This window comes from Leptopilina heterotoma, unplaced genomic scaffold, assembly GCF_015476425.1.
Source record: "Leptopilina heterotoma isolate Lh14 unplaced genomic scaffold, ASM1547642v1 Lhet_44, whole genome shotgun sequence".
In the NCBI taxonomy this organism is placed as follows: Eukaryota; Metazoa; Arthropoda; class Insecta; order Hymenoptera; family Figitidae; genus Leptopilina; species Leptopilina heterotoma.
Window position 1 is genome coordinate 3,646,646 of NW_025111084.1, and position 21,867 is coordinate 3,668,512.

At 21.1% G+C, this 21,867-nt stretch overlaps 1 protein-coding gene across 10 annotated transcripts; it reads left to right on the forward strand.

The window, feature by feature from the left end:
* Nucleotides 1-1,263: 1,263 nt before the first annotated feature.
* Nucleotides 1,264-21,152, forward strand: LOC122506860 (androgen-dependent TFPI-regulating protein-like). 10 transcript variants are annotated; one of them, XM_043619241.1, is made up of 7 exons: nt 2,138-2,184; nt 2,322-2,404; nt 5,198-5,368; nt 16,210-16,347; nt 16,678-16,895; nt 17,378-17,529; nt 21,033-21,152. In XM_043619241.1, the coding sequence occupies exons 3-7, from the start codon at nt 5,210-5,212 to the stop codon at nt 21,083-21,085; spliced, it is 720 nt and encodes a 239-aa protein (XP_043475176.1). In that variant the 5' UTR covers nt 2,138-2,184; nt 2,322-2,404; nt 5,198-5,209; the 3' UTR covers nt 21,086-21,152. The 10 variants fall into 10 exon arrangements, 7 of the variants coding, with proteins under 7 accessions (XP_043475173.1, XP_043475175.1, XP_043475176.1 ...); XM_043619238.1 differs by lacking the exons at nt 2,138-2,184; nt 2,322-2,404 and adding an exon at nt 1,264-1,456; XR_006302046.1 differs by lacking the exons at nt 2,138-2,184; nt 2,322-2,404; nt 21,033-21,152 and adding exons at nt 1,266-1,456; nt 19,213-19,768 and having other exon boundaries at nt 17,378-17,634.
* The last annotated feature ends 715 nt before the right edge of the window (nt 21,153-21,867 follow it).

A 21,867-nucleotide genomic window follows, 5' to 3' on the forward strand; every position in this document is an offset into this window, starting at 1 on the left:
CAATTGTTTACTTGAATCAAATATATTTTTTTCAGAGTATTATTTATTATTTTTTCATAAACATTTAGTGGAACATTGACTGAAAAAATATGTCACACGCAAAATGTAAATTGAAAACCACTTTTTATGCCTGTTTGAATAAATCACTTGAAAACATGTTACTGCATGTTACACAAGATTTTCATTAAGTTTTTTCTTCTGTTTAAAAGATGAAACTTTCCTTTGTATGAAAAACAGAAAAATATTCATTATTTATTCCCAGTTAATAACCTCTACGAAGAAAAAATTTATTCTCTACAAATTTATTAAAAATATTGGTTACAAACAAAATTTTAGTTTGATCCAAAAATAATTTTGCTACCTCGATTAAATATTTCAAAAATTTCAAATAATTTTAGTCAGTAAATAATTGTTTTAAAACACAATTAAAATTTTGTTTAATTTAGTTACATAATTATATTAATAAAATATTTTTATTATTAAAAAAAAAATATTTTATTTCAGTCGAAAATTTTTTCTTATTATAACAAAATACACTGAAAAAGAATTTGATTCAAATTACTATAATTATATACTTGTCTATTATCAATTAAATTTTTACTTGAATCAAATAAATTTTATTCAAGTCAAATAAATTTTATTTAAACCAAGAATTTTAGTATTTGAAGTAAATAAATAAAATTAATAAATAAATTGACTAAAATAAAAATTATTTGATTCAAGTAAAACATAAATTAATAATAGACAAGTAATCGGTTATTTGAATCAAATAAATTTTTTCCAGTTTACTTTATTTTAACTATAAAATGTTTTCTTACTACAATAAAATATTTTCTAATCAAAATAAAAATCTTTCTTATCAAAATAATACTTTTTCCAGATTTAAAAAACCTAAACTAATTAGTAATTAATCAAAAAACGAATAAAAAATATAAAATTCCCTATATAAGCAACATAAGCAAATTCAAATTATTTCTCTAAAATAAAAAAATCGATTTTCAAATACATTGATATTTTTAAATAAAATATTTAATTAAAATAAATTAAATTAAACGAAAATCGATTATATAATGATTTAAAGTTACAAAAAAAAAAAAAATTGAGTACATCAATTTAACCTAAATTGACCTTTTTTCAAGTGAAACATTTTTTAAGATAAATTTGAATTCACAGATAGACAGAGACATCCTGATAAGCTATCAGCGAATTGAAAATCATGACTGTGCAGTACTAATATTGTTCACTATCAAAGAGGCGCTGCAGACAAAATAATTTCTGCAAGCATCCTGTTAAGAGTATACATCTTTACCACTTGTCAGTTCGTGTTAAGTTTCAAAAGAGTATAATTCAACACAAAACGTGTATTGTGGGAGAATTTCAATTTTTATTCAAATAACAATTTTTTCGTGTGTGCCATTCTTTTTTTTTTGTTTACACAGAAATAAAAAACTGACAAGTGAGTATGCGCGCTTTACAAAAGCGCAGGTCAATATTATTTCAACCCTCCCATTATTACAAAAAAATATACTTTAAAGAAAAAATCAAACACTTTAATTATAATTATATGTACGACAACAATTGTCAATAAATAATTTGAATTTGAAAAAGAAAAATTCGCGCACAAATCAAATATCAATTTCTCAATAATTGACGAGAGATAAAAAGGTTGAGAAAATAAATCAATATTGGTTTATGATAATAAAAAAAACGAGTACCTTCATATTTTTCAACTAAAAGTGAATTATTTTTAGAGAAAATTTCACTTTAATTTAAAAAAAATTTATTTATTTAATTACTAAAACAATTTTAAATTAAAACAATTCTGATTTAATTAAAAAAGTTTTTTCTTAAATTTTAAAAATTTTAATTTAAAAAAAAATTTAATTAAAAAATGTTGCAAATGAAAATAATTTTTTTTTTAAATTCGATTAGACATTCATCACGTAAATGCATTTAATGGAACATAAAAATGTATTAACTATCAATTATGTATCTCTGCATGTAGAATACGATCCATACTATTCAAAATGACATCATCAAATTGTCATCGTTACGATTTTAAGTCAGTACTGTCTGGCAATTATTAATTAGTTACAATCTAACATTCAGTGTGTGAAGTTCATGGGCTCGATCATCATTATTACCCGTTCTATCGACTGATAAAATTTTACTTCTTTCACATCTGTACTAAAAACAAAATTTTCAAAATATTTATCTATAGAATATAATTTTATTTGATTATTTATTAACTATTATTTAATAATTTTAATAACAAAGGATTTATTTAAAATTTCCCCTTCTAAATAAATATTTGTTTTCAGTTAAATACAGAATTTTAAATCTTGATAATTGAGAATTTTTAATTTCGAAAAAAAAAATTGATTCTCTACAATATTTTTTGATTGTAAGTCACGTGTACTTCACAATATGCAATTCATGCCGATTAACATAATTTCCATAGACAATAAATTGATTATTCGATATCTACAACAATATCTTTTTCAAATTTTTTTCCTTTATTTTTTCATCTCATTTAATACAAAAACTATACTAACAAATATTTTATTAGTTTCTAAATAGCATAACTAGCAAAATACTAGTCTTAATATAGTGTTAAAATTGGTCTTTATTTTTTGTAACCAAAAATATTATTTAAAAAATATTGTACAAACATTATGTTCTAAAATGAGTAAAATATATTCTACTAAATATTTAAAGGTCCTTTTAATTAATAATTAAACATTAAATTTAGTTATTAAATAAAGATTTTATTTATTAAAAAAAGATTAAAATAAAAATTGTCAAAAATAAAAATTATCATTTAAAATACATTGTAAAAATTCAATTACTAAATACAAATAAATATTCATTTGATATTAGTCAAGTGATCGTTTATTTCAAACAAATAAATTTTTTCTTCAGTATGTAAAATATATTTCTTAGAAAATGTCGTCAATACAATTTTTAACGCAAATTTTATTCAAAATACCTTCTCATTATTTATGAGATTTGTAAAAAACCCCTTGATCAATTACTAATTTTAATTCAAACTTAAGTCCAAACGTCTCTTAAAATATAATTTTATTATCAATGTTGTAAAATAAGGAAAATTATCACCACGCATAATTTATTATTCTCATTTTCATCACATTCATATAATGGAACATTTTGTCTTCAATCAAGTGATTAAATGCAATCATAATTAGCATTATGTTAAGAACAAATAAAAATTATAAATTAGACTCTGAACTTTAAGAATCAATCTATAATAATCAAAACTTCAATTCATCATGATGAATCTATTTTATGTCTGATTAGGTTCAAAAGAAATGAAAAAATTATATCATTTGTTTATTTTTCTCTAATCAATAAGCAAATTATGAATAGGTATAATAATAATTTGTCACATAAATTTTTGAATGTAACCGCAACAAAAAAAAAAAAAAATAAAAGAAAGGAAGAAGTTAAATTGGCAGAAAATTTTTTAAAAAATACATCTTCATTTTAGTTTATTAATAATTCGAAATCGAGAAATCAATCTAGAGGTGCAGGTCATGTAAAAAATGTGATATAATTATCACTCAGACAATAGTCATTAGCACATTTTTTTATCAAAAATGTCCTTAACCTCTTACAGCATCTCGTATATCTTTGTTTTACGTTATTTCTGTATGACTGAAGGCAATCATATCCTGTTTAATTACACTTTTTTTTAATTATTTTATTGATTTTTGATTTATTAAATGGTTTCTTTTATTGTTGGATACATTTATTTTATTGCTTTCTTGATTTTTATTATTTTATATGCTTTGCATATTTATTTTATTGCTTTGATTATTTCGTCATATGTTTCCTTTCATGCTCAATATTTTAGCATCTTTTATTATTATTATTATTATTATTATTATTATTAATTTAAATTTTTTGATTATTTTACAAATTTTTTAATATCATTGTTATTTTCTCCTGCTAGTATAATTTTTTTTTTTATTAAATTATATATTTAATTATTACATTAATTAATACAATTATTTCAGTAATTGATTATTTTTTTTATAATAGGTACTTCGAAGTTTTTTGTAAATTTATTTTTATCTTGATTGTACGTAGGCCGAATAGCCCAATAAAATATAATATATAGAATTAATTATAATAATTTATATATAGAATTATATATTATATTCTTTTGATTCATTTAAAATTTTCATTAATTTAGTTAAATTTTCAGTAAATTTTTGAATTGCCAGGAAAAAAAATTCGTCTCCTTTGTAAATAATTCAAAATTTAAACATCGAATATAAAGAAATTAGAAAAGCGCGTGAATAAATAAAGGTTTCTCAATGCAAATCTAAAATTTTCATGTCACGTGAGTCTGTCAGTCGTCTGTCTGGAAGTAATGCACTATTTGAAGTCTTGAACTTGAGACAGAATAAATGTACATTTCCATAACCGGTTCCATTCGGTTATAAAATCAAAGTTTCATACATATACATATATATATATATATATATATATGTTACCCTTGTGTAAATTATATATTACAATAAAAATTCATTTTCAACTAAAAACTTACATAAACCAAAAACATATTTTCTATATCCTCTAAAAAACCAGAATTTTTAAATTAAAAATTTCTCATTTCATTAAAACAATAAAATTAATAACAAAAAAACTACAAACCATACTTTGCTTTATTTAAAAAGAATAATTAATTCTAAAGTTATTATTATTATTATTTTTTAGGATTATAAATTTTTCTCAATTATAAATATTACAGTTTAAATAAATAAAATTTTTAACTTTTCCTTTAAATGAATAAATTTTAAACTTTTATTTTAAATGAATAAATTTTAAACTTTTACTTTAATTGAATAAATTTTAAACTTTTACTTTAAATAAATAAAATATTACAAATGTACGTTTATAAATTATAAAATAAAAAAAACAAATAAATTTTCATACACAAAAGAAGAAGAAATTTATAATAAATTTTGAAAAGCCATTCTTTGCCGTACGATGTGTTTTGAATATATATTATCATAAAAAAAAGAAATGTGTACATTAACTTTTGTCTCAATATATATATATATAAATATAGTAAATTACAATTTAGCCTTGAAATTAAAATTCTAAAAAAAAATGATTTCAAAATAACCCGATTTCACTTTTGTTCAGAATTCTTTTGCAATTATTACAGAGAATCAAAGAAATGTCTTCTACAACCTACTGTTTAATCCACATGGCGATGTCCGGAATATACGTATTCACGGCATATTACGCATTTTTTCATCTCGATATACCAATGTTAAGACGAAGTACCGAATATTTTGACCCTGGCCAATTTAAGTATCTCACCGTTTGGAATGTTGTAAGTATATTCAAAATTATCTAAAAGAACATGTTTTATACTGAGAAATTAGTTTTCTCTCATCAATAATGTGAATATAATTACAATAATGTATTATTTTAGCAAAACATTTGAAAATATTTATTTAGTTCTATGTTTCTTTATTTATTTGTTAGTTTACTTTTGATTACTTATTTTATTTGTCTGTTTTATTATTTTATTTCTTTATCTATTTTAGTTGCTTATTTATTTACTTGTTTATTTATTTGTTTGTTTATTTTTGTTTACTTATTTTATTTGTCTGTTTCATTATTTTATTTCTGTATTCATTTGATTATTTATTTATCTATTTTAGTTGCTTATTTATTTATTCACTTGTTTATTTGTTAGTAATAACTACTAATTATTTTATTTATTTTACTTCTTAATTAATTTGTTTATTTTTTTATTTGCTTATTTATTTATTATTATTAATTATAATACAACCATATCTATTTTTATCATTCTCTAAATAATTATAACCCAGGAAAAATTTATCAGTCGCGAAGAATCGAACCCAGGCCCATTCTGTCGCGAGTCTAGTACTGTTACCACTGAGCCATCTCACTTAGCAATAACTACAAGTTAGAAATAACGACAGAATCCTTTTTCTACGTAGAAAAATAATTTATTTATTATTATAATTATTAATTTAAATTTAAATTAATTTAATTTAATAATAATAACAACAAACAAAAAATAAAAATGCCAATTTAATGCATATATTCCGAAATAAGAAAAGCGAAAACCAACTACAGTTTTATGATCCGTAGAGAAGAGAATTAAATCTCTGATCATGAAACGTCCCGTGACACAATAGCCTAGTTATACGCAAAACACAATATTAAGAATTTGTTTTTACCATGTAACTCACATAACTTCAAGTTATGTCACAATGTCTTTCGAGTACATTACAAGTACTATCTCATCAATTTCTTTTCCATTTTTTCTTCATTTTTTTTTTGTTTATGTCTCGCGTGTTTGAAAATGAATAAAAGTATACCTATATTGAAAAATAAGACTTTTCTTTTCTATTTCACTACAACAATGACACAAATTATGAAAAATAATTACATTCTCCACCGCATAAAGAAATTGAATTTAACATTTTACTGCCAAAATATAAAAAAATTCTTATTATTTACCAATAATAATTAGATACATAAAACATAATAACAGATCAAAAATACAAATATTATTACATTCTCATTTTTGCTTAAAATTAAACAAAAAAAATCACCTTACATAACCAACGACTTTCATAATTTCAATATTTCTCCTATAAAACATTGCAAACTAAATAAACTATTAAAAAATTTATATGCCAATTTTAATCTAAATTTTTATACACTTCTACAAACAGTAAAATACGAAATAATAAAATATGAAAAGACTGTCGATAATATTTAAAATTGAAATTCAATACGATCAAGGTTTATTGTTTAAAAAAAAGAGAGAAAAAGGTTTCCTTTATTCAAAAAGAAGAAAAAAAAGGTTGTATTTTAAAAAAAAATTATCAACCTTTTCAGAAATGTATTCATTATTAAGATTATTGCTTCATTCAAGGTTTAGTTTACTTTTTTGAAAGTATTCTACACATGCACGTCCCTGATATAAAGTAGTTGTCTCACTGGTTACGCACATAAACCGACACAGTTTAGTATTACGCTACACACTCATTAAACATTATATAATATACGTTAGAAAATTGTTAACAAACAGTTTCACACGAAATATACACTAATATCAAAAATAGTCAAATCACTTTTTATTATCTACTCTATTGTCTTTAAATTTGTATTTAAAATTTATAATTTAATCCCTATAAATACCGAAACTAATCGAACGAAAAAAATAAGAATTCAAATTATTTTCCCATAAAATTGACCCACTTTTTAACAGTCAATTAATCTATATTTTGCAGACATACATTTATCGTTTACTCGATAAAATATATATTCTTTATCATAAAATAACCAATTTTATTGAAGGCAATTACGAAAGAGATATTAAATATTTAAAAAAAAAATGTAACTGACCTTACTCTTAAATATTCATAAGATTCTTAACTTAGAAAAATCGTATGTTATAATTGCAATTAAAAGCAGTAAATTTTACCAAACTCTTAAATAAAATTAATATTCAAATCTATTTTACAAAAAAAAAAAAATTACTTCACTATTTACAAACAAAAATTTACTTCACTACTAAATCAGTAAAAATTTTATTTCCCTAAATTGAACGAAATTGTGTTTTCTGTTTAAATATTTTTCAAACAGATTCAAATAACCGTTTATTTGTCTATTGTCAAATAAATATTTACTTGAATAAAATATACTTAAATAAATGAAATAATATTTGCTTCAAGTACTGAAATTATTGACTCAAGTAAATATTTAAAAGAACTCATACACAATATTTACGTCATAGATTCGAAAAAATACTTATTTCAAAACCGTATTTGTTATTTTTAACTAACGAACAAATCAGATCATCGAAAACTATTGCCAAAAATGCTTTCATTTTTAATTTCTAAAAATTGTTTCCCACATAATATAAACTCGCAGCTTTCTCCAATCATGTATTTCATTTTTATTGCTTAATTTTTAAAATATATTCACAGTTTCATTCCAAAAGACACAAATGTTTCAAAATCAATTAATTTTGAATATTAATTAGATAATTTTAATATTGTCAAATTTTTGTCTCATAACACAAAATGTTTAGAGTTTTAAATTTTAAAAAACGTACTTCTCACTTCATTGAGAAATTGAAAGTAAATATGTTAATGAATAAAAATAAATCATCATTATTTGAATGACGACAGAAAATAATTTATAATTCAATATAATCAATATCGGAAAAAAATCTTTTAAAACACTTGAACAAATAAATCTTTTCAAGGTAAAATTCTTTCTAAATCTCAATTAGAGAAAAATACTCCAATAATTCAAATTAGTAAATATTAAATTAAATCTTTAATTTGATTTTACATTAAATTTTAAATTATAAAATTCCTACTAATTCTTAGTAAAATTTTACTATTTTATTGAAGTAGTTTCAATTTTTTTAACTCAAGTTTTAGTACAAAAATTACTGTAACAATTATAGTAGAAATTGTTACTAATTTTAATTAGTGAACTTTTCATTAATTCAGATTTAGAGAATATTATTTTAAATCGCATAATATTAAAACAAACCTCGTCGATTATTTTTAATAATTAAACAAATAAATAATACCTATAAAAAAATAAATGAAAAAATAAATAAACAATAAAGAATACACTGATCAATTTATTCTCAATTAATTTGAATGACTCTTATTGTCTGACGTTTTGGAATGTGAATCAATTGATATCGAATAATTTAGAGAAATAAGCCAAGTGAAACCGCGAAGACATCGCGCGCTTGGTAATATAAGAATTTCCGCATAATCTATACTAACAGTGTTCACTAGATATATATCTTTTGATGTTGTAATATTCAGTTTCTAGAGAGACAGGTTCTTTAAACTATAAGCATAATATATACATATATACATATAATACATACTTATATACACATTTGAAAATGTTCTCTCCATTTCCGTCAACATTCAAAACAAATTAAATTCGGATAAAAAATCAATTTCCTTCAATATAGTTTATATTTTTCTTCATTATCATTTAGAAACTTTCTTATTTTGCAATTTTTTTCATGTATTGTGTTTTTATTGAAAAAGGGGAAAAAGAACTGCCAATATATATATATATATATATATATATATATATATATATATATATATATATATATATATATATATATATATATATATATATATATATATATATATATATATATATATATATATATATATTGTCTACTCTCTAAATTCCTCGGAATTATATTTCACTCTTCTTCGATTAAAAGACGCTCAAATTAATTTAATTTAACATTTTTTTGTCAACTATTATGCCAAAATTTATGGTTTTTTAAGTTTTTTTCAAAACAAAAACTAATATGATCTAATGAGAATACTTTGACATGAAATTAGTGAACAAATTTTATTTATTTATTTATTTATATACAAGGTAAATTTTTATTATTTTTATTTTATTACTTTTTCATTTACAAAAAATTCGTCTAATATTCAAATGGAACAAAGATAATGAGAAATATGAACAACATACAATTAGTTTTTTAATCAGTAAATAGTTACTTCATAGATAAAATTCAATTATAGAGACGTTCAAAATTTGATAATTTTATTTTTTGTTTATTTTATTATTTTTTGTTTTAACTAGAAATACATATTAAAAAATTACTTTTCTCTAAATTCTGAAAAAATTTGAGACTTAAAGTAGTAGAATTTATTTTCAAGACCAGAAATTTGTTCATACTCCAAAAAAAAAAAAAAAAAATTTCCATCTAAATGACTTGTCTCTAAAATAAGTAAAAATAATTAACAAATTTATATCAATTTATCTCTCTCAACATCTGATGTGTATAACGTACTTTTTACATTTCTATTTTCATTCACCCACACTTTCTCACATGCGCCAACCTAAAGCTCTTTTTCCCTCTTCTGTCACTAACTACAGTGTCAGTTACTCACAGGCCCCCGACACGATAGGTTGTGTGAATATTATTTACCTTATGACGTGCGAAACGTGAAAAAAATATCAATAATTCCCCATGTATTAATAACAAACAAAAACAAAAAAAAAAAAAATTCACCCACGTGTGAGGTGGGCAAATGCCGTCCATCATATGATTAAGAAAATTATATCGTTTATAAAAAAGTAAACGGAAAATTGTGATATTCAAAATAAAGGTGGTCCTAAATTTAACAATAGGGAGAAAGGAAGAAAAAAATTTTTTTCTTCCCTTATTTGAGTGAAATTTCCATTCTCCACAAATTTTTAGTGTTTGTGTGTCTGTGTATGTGTTATGCGTGGGTGTTGTGAAAATGTTGGAACTAAACAAATTTCAAGAGATAAAGATCGTTAGAGAAAAATTATGTGCAATATTTTCAATGGTTACTTTTTTTTATCATTTGTCATTTGTCACTATTTTTAGACACTTGTGGAGAATAATAAAGATAAGAATTGCAAAAATAAAATAATAGAGTTTCAGGTTTTCAAAATAAAATTTTTTAATATTGTAATGCTAAATTACGCAAGTATTGATTTGGTAGGTAGGGTACTTTATTATCTGTTCTATAACCTAAGATTCGGAAGTCTCTGCCACGATTTCGTGTGTAAACATTAAACTATTTTTATCATAAAAAAAGAAACAGATTAATTTTCTGGTCTAAATTTGCTCCAAAATTAAAAAAATAACTCGATTGAATTTTTCGTTTAAAAAGGAAAGTAAAAAACAAGCAATAATGTAATAATAATATAATATTTAAATAGTGTAAGTAATAAATAAATAGCAATAATATATTGTTTATAATATAAAAATAAATAAATGAATAAATAAAAATAACCTAATAATATAATAATAAATAATAATATTATTGTTACTACCTACTAATTTGAATTTGCGAACTATTTTTTGCTTTTAAATTAGTAAATTTTACTAATAAATAGTAATTATTACTTACATTTTTACTAACATTTTTACTAATTTAAATTAGTAAATTATTTTTTGCTTTCAAATTAGTAAATTTTACAAATAAATTAGTAAAAATGACTATTTATTAGTAAAATTTACAATTTTCAAGGCGGAAAATACTCAAAAATTTTCCAATATTTATCATTATTCATTTACTATTTTCATAAAACTTGTTTTAATTTTTATTAAAAAAAATGTTTCCAATAATTATATTTAGCAAATATGAATTAATAGACTTATAAAAAATTTATAGACTATCTGAATTGTTATTAAATTTTAGGTAATATTTGTTAATACTATTAATTAGTACTTATTATTAATCAAAAAATAAATTAATTAAATAATAAAATATAATAACAAATAAATAAATTAAATAATACAATAATAATAATAACAATTAACGAATTAAATAATTTTTAATATTTATTTATTGTAAACTTATTTAAATCCTATTATAATTAATAAAACTGAATTATTAAAAAAAATTGGCAAAAAATTACTTTCCAAAAGACTACAGAGATCGGACAGTATAGAGAAACAAGGGAATAAGAAATAGAAAAAAGTAAAAAAATCGAGGGAATCAAAACCAGTTTGCAAAAGGGGAAGGAACTTCATCGAATAAGACAGCACAAAATACAATAAAAAAGAAGGGAATAACAAAAAGTAATAAAAATATAAGCTGAGAAATTTTTACTTCAAACTCATCTTTTCTCCAATAAAACTTTTATCAAAGAAAAAATATTTCTTTATGCAAAAATTTTTATCTTTTATTAAAGAATTTTTAACAAGAATAATTTTCTTTTTAATCTACTTTCTAAAGCTAAAAATTAGTAAAGAGTCGTCAATTAATTCAAATTAGCAAAAATCATTTATTTTATTAGCAAAATTATTAAAATTATTAGTATTATTAGCGAACAATCTATTGAATTACTAAAATTTACTACTAATTTAAATAAATATAGTAATTTCTACTTTTTACTATAAAAATTAAAAAATTTTTTTTTAATTTCTATTAATTAATAGACAAATTTTTAACTACTCTCTAATTTTTAATTATCGAAAATTTTCACTAATTCTTATTAATATTTTAATATTTCGGTTAGTAGTTTAAAATTTTTTAATATAAAGTTTCAGTGAAAAATTAGTAAGAATTATTAGAAATTTTGAAATAAGTGGTCGACTTTTCACTAATTCGGACTTACAGAATAAAATAATTAAATTCTACTAAAAATAAGTAATTCAGATTTAAAGAGTAGAATAAATAATAATTGAAAAATAAAAAATCTAATTCATTATTGCCACATAATAAACAATTCACTTTTTTTTCTGAAAAATTTGCAATTTAAAAATTGCATTGTATACTGAATTAGAACCGTGTAAATATAGAAACAATTAGTCAAATATTTTCACAAATAAAAATTCCTCTAAAATTGCTGTGAAATTTCATTATATATGTTTACAATGTAAACGTGTAGTAATACAATCTTAAAACGTGTGCGCGGTAAACATTAGCCAATAACTTTCGTGATTGTTTTATGATAAGTTTATTACAAATCTTACGAAAGAAATCTTTCTCATAAGGCGAGAGAAGAAGTTTCAAATGGATTGCAATTTAGTAGCCACAAAAAAAGGAGCAAAAAGTAAGAAAATTGGTGGCAAAGTGTAAAAGAGGCAAACAGTAAAAAAAGTTTTAAAAAAAGAGTCAAACAGTAAAAACAGTAAAAAAAGAGTCAAACAGTAAAAAAAAGGCATGAAGTGAAAAAAAGTAAAAAAAAAAGAATTGCAAAAAGTAATAAAAGAGGCAAAAACTTCAGATCTCAAGATCAAAAATGAACTCAATGAACCAACAATATCGAAAGGATCCTCTCAATATTAGCGAAAGGTCAAGAAACTGAAAGATTTCTGTTATATAATATATTCTCCAGGACACTCATATTATACTGTGTAAATACAGACAAAATTTTCATTATAGTTTTTTTTTAATATCATTCATTGAAAAGTGTTAATAGATGCGCATATATTTTTTTAAAAGATTTAATGAAATTTTCAAATGGTAGTCATTGAAAATAGTGATAATAATTGCACATAATTTGCTTAAGTATAATTAACACTAGTAAAATGGTTTTCAAAATGCATTTAAAATGCCATTTCAAATAGATTTATTTCCACTTAAAAAGTCATTTATTTAAATCCTTTTGTATAGAACCATTCTATAAACCCGTAAATCCAAATTAATAATCACAAATACCTGCTATTAAAATCTTAACTGACAGTTTAGTGCACAAATTTTTATTATAATATACTATTAAACAATTTACTAATTATTACTAAATTATTATTAATATTTATACTAAATATTATTAAATGTTTCAGTAAATATAAAGTAAATATTTTAATAAATATAAAATATTTTTTAGTAAATGTAAAAAATTTTTAGTAAATAGAAAATAAATATTTTACTACCTAAATGTAAAAAAATTTTAGTAAATATAAATAAATATTTAAGAGAAAAATTAGTATAAAAATATTACTATTTTACATTTTGCTAGCAAATTAGTTGCTTTAAAATTTTAATCAATTTGGATTTGAAATTTTCTAACGATCTTTATCCAAAATTATTAATGATTACACAATTGATAATATATATGTTGTTATACTTTAAAAAAAATTTGTTTTAAATAACAGATTACTTGTATATTATCAAATAATTTCTTACTTCAATCAAATAATATTTTTTTAAGTCAATTAAATATTATTTGCTTCAAATACTGAAATTATTGATTATCAAAATCAATTTAAATGATTTAATTAAAAATTATTTGATTCAAGTAAATATTTATTTAATAATAGAGAAGTAATCGGTTATTTTAATCAAATAAATTTTTCTTTCATTGTATACAATATTATATAATATAATATAAATATATATAAATAAATATATATATATATATATATATATATATATATAATATATACAAATTTAATATAAAGTGAATATAATATATTATATATAGTTTATTAGTAGATTCGTTAATAAAAAAAAATAATAGATTCATTAATAAAAAAAAATTTCCAATTTATTATTTAAGCAAAAAAGAATAATAAATTCCAAGGATGACACATAAAAATATGAATAAATTTTGATGCAATCAATACACATATAAAAAAAATTCAACAAAAACTGTTTCTCTAGTCAGCAATATTTTTTTATTTTTATTTTTCGTCTACGTCTATTATATTTTTACATTCTAGTCATTTAAAAAAAGAAAAATTTTACTATACAAAATAAATTTTTCTTTTTAAATGCACATGTATAAATATATGATCCCTATAATTAACAGGTGAATGTGATAATTGTGTTGATTGCACACATACCAAAAAAAAGTTAGCTTATTTATTCTACACACTCAAAAGTGAATTATAGAATTCTAATAATTTATGTAAAACAAAAACAGTGTCAAAAATGAAGGATACCTTCTTCATTATTTTTCATGCAAGTGCATGTGCACTTTTTGCATTTGGAGTTTATTATGATTATGCTCATGTCGTGATACCAAAGGAAGCTGGTAGAACACATGGTGCTTATGGTGGAAAATTTAAATTCCTCACATTTTGGGATGCGGTTAGTATTTATAATTATTAAAAAAAATTACTCCTTCCTCCTATGCCCTTCAAATATTAAATTATTTCTATTTTTCCTCCCATTCATAGTTCTCAACTGCAACTCTACTGATAAGAAAAATTGTTACTACTACTATTTTAAATGAACCTAATTATTCTATTTATCTTAATTATTTATTTACACAAGTCATTACGAATTTTTTTATTTTTCAAGTTAAATTTAAATTGCAAATTCAAAGTTAAATTTATTTACAATTTTTTAAATTCAGAACCAAGTTCGACAATAAAAAATCAATCAAGATTCATGTACCTAATACAGAAATTCTATTTTTATAATTTTTAAAGCCAATTCAACATTATTATTTGAAACAACATAATTATGAGTCAGTTATTTTGTCTGCAACAATTACTCAATGCAATAAAATCAGATTTCCTAACTCTAAAATAAATAATTTTCAAACTATCAAACCTATAAAAATATTCTTTTAAAAAAAAAGCAGATGATATATTACAAAAAATAAATTCATATTTAAAAAAAAATAAATGTTGACATTCCGGTTTTCTTTGCAATTACTAATTCTTAAGTGCATGGTAGTTTACTTTTTCTCATTGCATACATGTGATACTGTCTATTTATGTAACAGTGAAAACTGCTATGGGAGACCTTTGAAATCTGACTATAGTAAAATAAGCCTATATATATAAGATATTACTATGATCATGGGAAAAAATTAATCAAAATAATACATTAATTAATTTTATCCTAAAAGATTTTTCATATTCCCATGTACAAAAAATTTAAAAAACTAAAGCAAAAAAAACTATTTACTTATACAATTAGCAAATCATTTAATACGTTTTTTAATTGGTTAATAATTTCTAAAAAGGATAATATTTTATAATATTAAGCAATAGGTGATTTTTATTTGTTAACTGCGAAAATAAATTATAGTTGCATTTCATAAAACTAATAAAACATTTTTGAAACCGAGTCAAACAGTGTAATATTTATAATTTGCATCATTTCAAACACAGTGTAATTTAAATGAAAAAATATTTAATTTACATTATTACATTATTTATTTATTTAGAAAGAGTGGCAATTTATATGTTGAGAACTTTAATACTCTACAAGCTATAATGAAACGGCGCAATGTACCTCTTATAATTTGCGATTTCCTCATAATATTTATCCAAACTCACGAGACAATGAATTACTAAAAGTCATCTGGAATTCTTATCTTTTGATGAAAATGCAAGAATAGATCAAAGCTGACACACTTTTTGATTCAATTTTTCTCTTAGTACAATTTTATTAAATTTATCAAATAAACAATCAATAGAAATAATATCAGATAAATAAAATGAAATAAATATTAAATCCCATAATTTAAATAATTTAAATAATAACAATAATTTAATTAATATATTCTGCTATTATTTATCTTATAATTTAATTAATGTTCTTCAAACAGAAATCTTTTACTTTTAGTATTTTAATTACTCTTAACGCAATTTTGCCAAATTAATTAATTATATTTCCATTTAATATTATTTTTTTCTTATTATTTAATTAACTAATTTTGCTCTTATTTTTTATACAGATTCTACAGGCCATATTTTTCTTCATCTGTATGTTAAATGACGTGTATGGAACGAATAAAAGTAGTCCAAAAAAAACTCCATTTATTAGACGATTCAAAGACTTCTTTCATGCTGCGTTAAGTTTTCCCGTTGGTATGGTACGTATCTTTTACTATTAAAAATCTTTTATATTTAAAATTTTAACAATAAAATTGAAATAACATTCAGAAAAGAATAATTTAAGAAAATTAAACAATTTTATTTAGAAACTTTTTTCAATTTCAAACTGAATAATTTCAATTCAAAGAGCAAACGTTAAGCAAAAAGTATTAGACGAGATTAAATTTTAAAAATTACTTGAATTTAATTTTAATTTTTTATTTATTCTTAAATTATTTATTTTTTAAAATTAATTTAATATTTATTTATATAAATTAATATTAAATAATATATATATAAAATAAAATCTCAATTAAATTCAAATTCAGTTTGTAGGTGTGACATTTTGGTCTCTAATGTTCGTCGATCGTGAACTAGTATTGCCAAAAGCATTGGATCCCTATTTTCCATCATGGCTGAATCATTTAATGCACACATTAATTGTTGTAACGACAGTTACAGAAATGTTCATAGCACCACGTCAATATCCTAAACGAACACAAGGTCTCGGAGGACTTCTTTCATTTATGTTAACTTATTTAGTTTGGTAAGTTGAAAAAAAAACAATTTTTCTCTCATTTAATAGCGTCACGTCTATTTTTGATTTCAAGGATTTTCCCAAATTAAAAATGAAATAAAACTATCTTCATTTATTATACGAAAACATTGAAATTTTAATTTATTCATTTTATTTATTTTATTTATTTCTTTACATATAATTTCGATGATTTCATTGAAATTTCAATTTGCGTTTGATTAAAATTAAAATGAGTCAAAATTTAGTAATTAAAATTAGAATTCACGTACAAAAATAGAAAAGGGAAAATTTATAATATTCTATGATCCTTAAATGATAATTTAAACTCATGAATGAAGTTTGAAAAGAAAATTTCATTTTAAACTAATGAATTCTTTTGAATCAGAGTTTGAATCGATTTATGAAAAAAGTAAAAAAGGTAAAAACCGTGAAAAGCTAAAAATTGAAAAATTTTTTTTTGGAAGAATTCTAACAAGAACAAAAATTTACAGGATGCATGTGATTTACATGAAGAGTGGAATTTGGGTCTACCCTGTGATGGAAGTATTGACAGTGCCCTTAAGGATAGCCTTCATTGTCGTATTACTGCTATTTACAGTAATACTCTACTTCACTGGAGAAACATTCAATCATCTGATCTGGGGTAACGATCAATTCAAACATCAAAAATCTCATATGAAAGCCAAGTAGCCTCGCCAATTGTCACCTCCTGGTGACGTCTACACGCGTTCTACTCTCTACGGTGGTGGTGAATACTATTTTTTCTGATCCAAAAAAAAGCTTACTCTATACCTGCTTTCTTTTCAAAAAAAAAAACCTAGCCTTCGATATCGTACACTGGAAAACAAATTTACTTGATTCAAATAATATTTATTGGAGTCAATTAAATATTTACTTGATTCAAATAATATTTATTCGAGTCAATTAAATATTTACCTGTTTCAAATAATATTTATTGGAATCAATTAAATATTTACTTGATTTAAATAATATTTATTGGAGTCAATTAAATGGTATTTGAACCAATAATTTCAGTATTTGAAGCAAATATGAACTGAACCATTTAATTGACTCCAATAAATATTATTCGATTCAATTAAATATTTAATTGATAATAGTCAAGTAATCGGTTATTTGAATCAAATAAATTTGTTTTTCAGTGTACCCATTAAAACGAAAATCTTACTTTTCAAAATTCATTTTTACTTAAAATAAAAAATAAAAATTTTAACAAACAAATTTATAATTTTTAATTATAAAAACGGATAAAAAATATATTTTCCCTTAGTGTATTTGATTCAAGTAAATATTTATTTGATACTAAACAAGTAATCAGTTATTTTAATCAAATAAATTTTTTAAGTCTATAAAAAACTGCTTTTGGACAAAAATTTCCTTTTTTTTCAAAAAATGGTACAAATAAAAATAAGATTTTCTTTTAATATTGTACGTATTCCGCCTGGTTTGCATGTAAAAAAATTAGAAAAGCGAATGCATGAAACGATTATTTATTTTAGTTCTAATTTTCATTGAGAAACAAAATCTTTTCTTGTAAATATGCGCACAATCAAAATTTTAAATATATCTGTAGAAACATTTTTAAAAAAATTAAGGAAAAGGTCTATAAATTAGAGAAATTAGTGCAAACATTTTTAATTATTGCACTTTTTAATTATCATCAAACTCATTTTTTTTATTTTAATAAGTAAAAAGTTCTGATTTTTTACAATTTCTAATGCAATATTATTGTTTTAATTATTCTTATTCTCCTTGTAAAATTTGTCCTAAAAAATTCGAATTTTTTAGAATTTAGAATTATTTTTTAATTAGTTCAATAATTAGTGGAAAATGAAAAAAACCTAATTTCATTGTTTTAATTTATTTATTATTTTAATTTCAAATTTTTTTAATTAATTTAATTTAATATTTTTTAAAAATTTCTCTGAATTATAGAAACGCTCTTTAATTTCGTTAATAAACGTTCTTTATTAAACTGTTCTTTAATTTAAAGATATTTTCTTTAATTCAAAGAACCAGTTCTTTGAACCAAAAAGAAATTTTTTTAAATCAAAGAATTTCGCTCTTTAACCCAAATAAAAGAGCTAAAAAATTATATTCTTCTAATCAAATTTTTCCCCTCCATTCAAAAAAAAAAATAATGATCTAACATTATTCATTAAAAACTAAACCAAAAATAATAAACAAGATTAAAATTTAAAAAAAAACTGCATGCTACATGGACAATAAGAAAAATCCGATATCGGAAAGCTTTTCTACTCAAATTTCTCCAATAAAACTAAAGCATCGGTATTTATACTGGGTGTAGGTAAAAAATACACTCAAACAGAGATACCAGTTTCGAAAATGTAGATGCAAGCAAAAAAAACCAGGAGGACTACACATCGATACTCGAAAAAATAAAATATCTTCGTCGTCCACAAAAAATAATCCCAAAGAAGTACGATTCATTTTACAAAGGAGAATACCAGAACAATTTGAATCGACCAAAATAATTTTAAAGAAAAAACAAATCTATGATAATAATAATAATAATATACACTAAAGGAATTTTTTAATTTATCCAGAGAAAAGACAATCGAAGAATATATTTTTTAAAAACTACTTTTTTTTAGAAAAAGAAAAATCTCTTCACTGCCTTTTTAATGTCTTTGTAGATCAATTTTGTTTTTATTATGTTTTTTTAATTGAATTACCTCAGTAAACTGATGTATTTTACTGCCTTTTTTCTAATTCCTGAATGCTGTGCTAGATATTAAGCTTATCTATCTTTGTACAAATTCTTGAAAATAAATGTGCATTGTGAATGTGTATATATAAATATAATTTACATTTAGACAATAAACTTTGTTAATTTGCGTTTATATTCTGTTGTTATTTATTGTCAATAGTATATTTTTAAATGACTATTAAGGAATTTGATATGCCTGCACTTGTTGTTTCAATTTTTATTTTATAGTAAACAAATAAAATGGTATTTTACACGAGAGTAAAATTTTGTAATGTATGATTTTATTTTATAGAAATAAAAACAGAATCTACGTAGTTTGATGGCCTTTTTTACTAGTTTTATACAAATTTGCCTGATGTAAATTAGTCGTCTTTTTGGTGTTGGCTATTTTCAAAATTTCTAGTTCCTCAAAATTTTTTTAATTTCAATTCTTTATTTACATTTTAATTTCCAATTGAAATTAAATTTTTATTTTAAATTGTATTCTAAATCCAATTTAAATTCACAATTTTGGATTTGAAGGGTAATTTGAAATTAAATTTTTATTACAAATAGAAATTCAATGTTAGTTATAAATATAATTTATTTTTTATTCCAGATAGAATTTTACTTTAATTGAAAATATAATTTCAATTTTTTTACCAAAGTATATTAAATTTAAGTTTAAATCAAATCAAATTTCAATTCACAAATTTTTGAATTGAATTTTATTTTGCGTTAAATTTTTAATTTCTAATTATTTATATTTTTAAGTTTTTATTAATTTTAATTCCAAATTATTTCAATTTTCAATTCGATTTGAATTAAAATTTAAAATAAAATTTTTATTACAAACAGAACGTCAATTTTTATTTAAAATTATTAAATTTAATTTGTAACTAAATTTCAATTCCCAATTTTGGATTTAAATGTTTACTTGAAATTAAATTTTTATTACAAATAGAAATCGAATTTTTGTTATAAATATAATTAATTTTTTAATTCCAGATAGAATTTTATTTTAATTGCAAATAGATTTTCAATTTTTATATTAAATTATTAAATTAAACTTCAATTCACAAATTGGATTTAAATTTTAATATTTAATTTGAAGTTAAATTTGCAATTTATAATCATTTTTATTTTTGTTACAAGTATAAAATTTGTATTTTTATTGCAAACAAAAATAATTTACAATAATTGCAATAATTGAATTTTAATTGCCAAATTAGATTTACAATTTCTAAATAAAAAATTTTCAATTTCCAATTATAATTTGATTATTTTAATTTCAATTTAAAATTCCTATATTGGAAATTGATTTTCTTTTTTAAAATTTAATTTATCAAATCTTTATTTATAGAATTTTGCATTTTTTCTAAATTAACAACTATACAATTTTTTTTCTTTCATTCCAGGAAATACTCGAAAGACTTTGACTAAAGTCGGTAAGAAGAAAAAATCAAAATGAAGATAATAAGTAATCTTCATCCAATTAAAAAAAATTTGATTTTTCAATCAAAAGACAAAACAAGATCGAAAAAAGAAACAGGATTCAAGTCGCTGCTTGCATAAAATAAATTATGAGTAATAATCAGAAGAATAATTCAAGAACCTAACAAAACTCATCTCAGAGTTGATAGAATTAAAAAAAAACAATTTTTTATCTACAGTATTAAATCGCACAGGGTAAATTCTGTAAATTTTATCAAGTAGCTTAAAAATTTTTTTTACTGATTAAAATCAACAATTTTCTTCGGTAAATATTTTTTAAATTTAAAACAATAATTTAGTTCAATTCACGAAAATTTTTAATTTTAAATTTTTTTAATTTTCAATTTTAATTATCAATTTTAATCATAATTGAAAAACTTTTTAATTTTCATCAACTAATTACGTAAGAATATATTTTTAACGTAAGATTTTCTTATTTTGCGTAAGACATAAATTTTGAACTGATTTTAAAATAGGTACATTTTTAACATATGTAAAAATAAATTTCTAACTTATGTAAAATTAGATTTTATACTTAGATTTATATAATAATAATCACATATTACTTTACGATTTCAAAATTTTATAATTTTACAAAAATAATCAAGTCAAAAATATTGTAAATTATTTTCTTAATATTAAAAAATTAATTTTCAATATTTCTACTCAAATTCAGTCAAAGGTGATAAATTTTCATGAGTTAAAATTGTAAACAAAAATCAATGTTTCATGTAATTACTCATTTGTAACTAAAATAAT

What these genes read in the sequence shown, in the direction of transcription:
- LOC122506860 (XM_043619238.1), top strand. Translation starts at nt 5,210, where the DNA reads ATGTCTTCTACAACCTACTGTTTAATCCACATGGCGATGTCCGGAATA. An exon ending in ATCTCACCGTTTGGAATGTT is followed by an intron (nt 5,369 to 16,209) that starts GTAAGTATATTC and finishes TTTTTTATACAG; the next exon opens with ATTCTACAGGCCATATTTTT. An exon ending in ATGTTAACTTATTTAGTTTG is followed by an intron (nt 16,896 to 17,377) that starts GTAAGTTGAAAA and finishes AAAAATTTACAG; the next exon opens with GATGCATGTGATTTACATGA.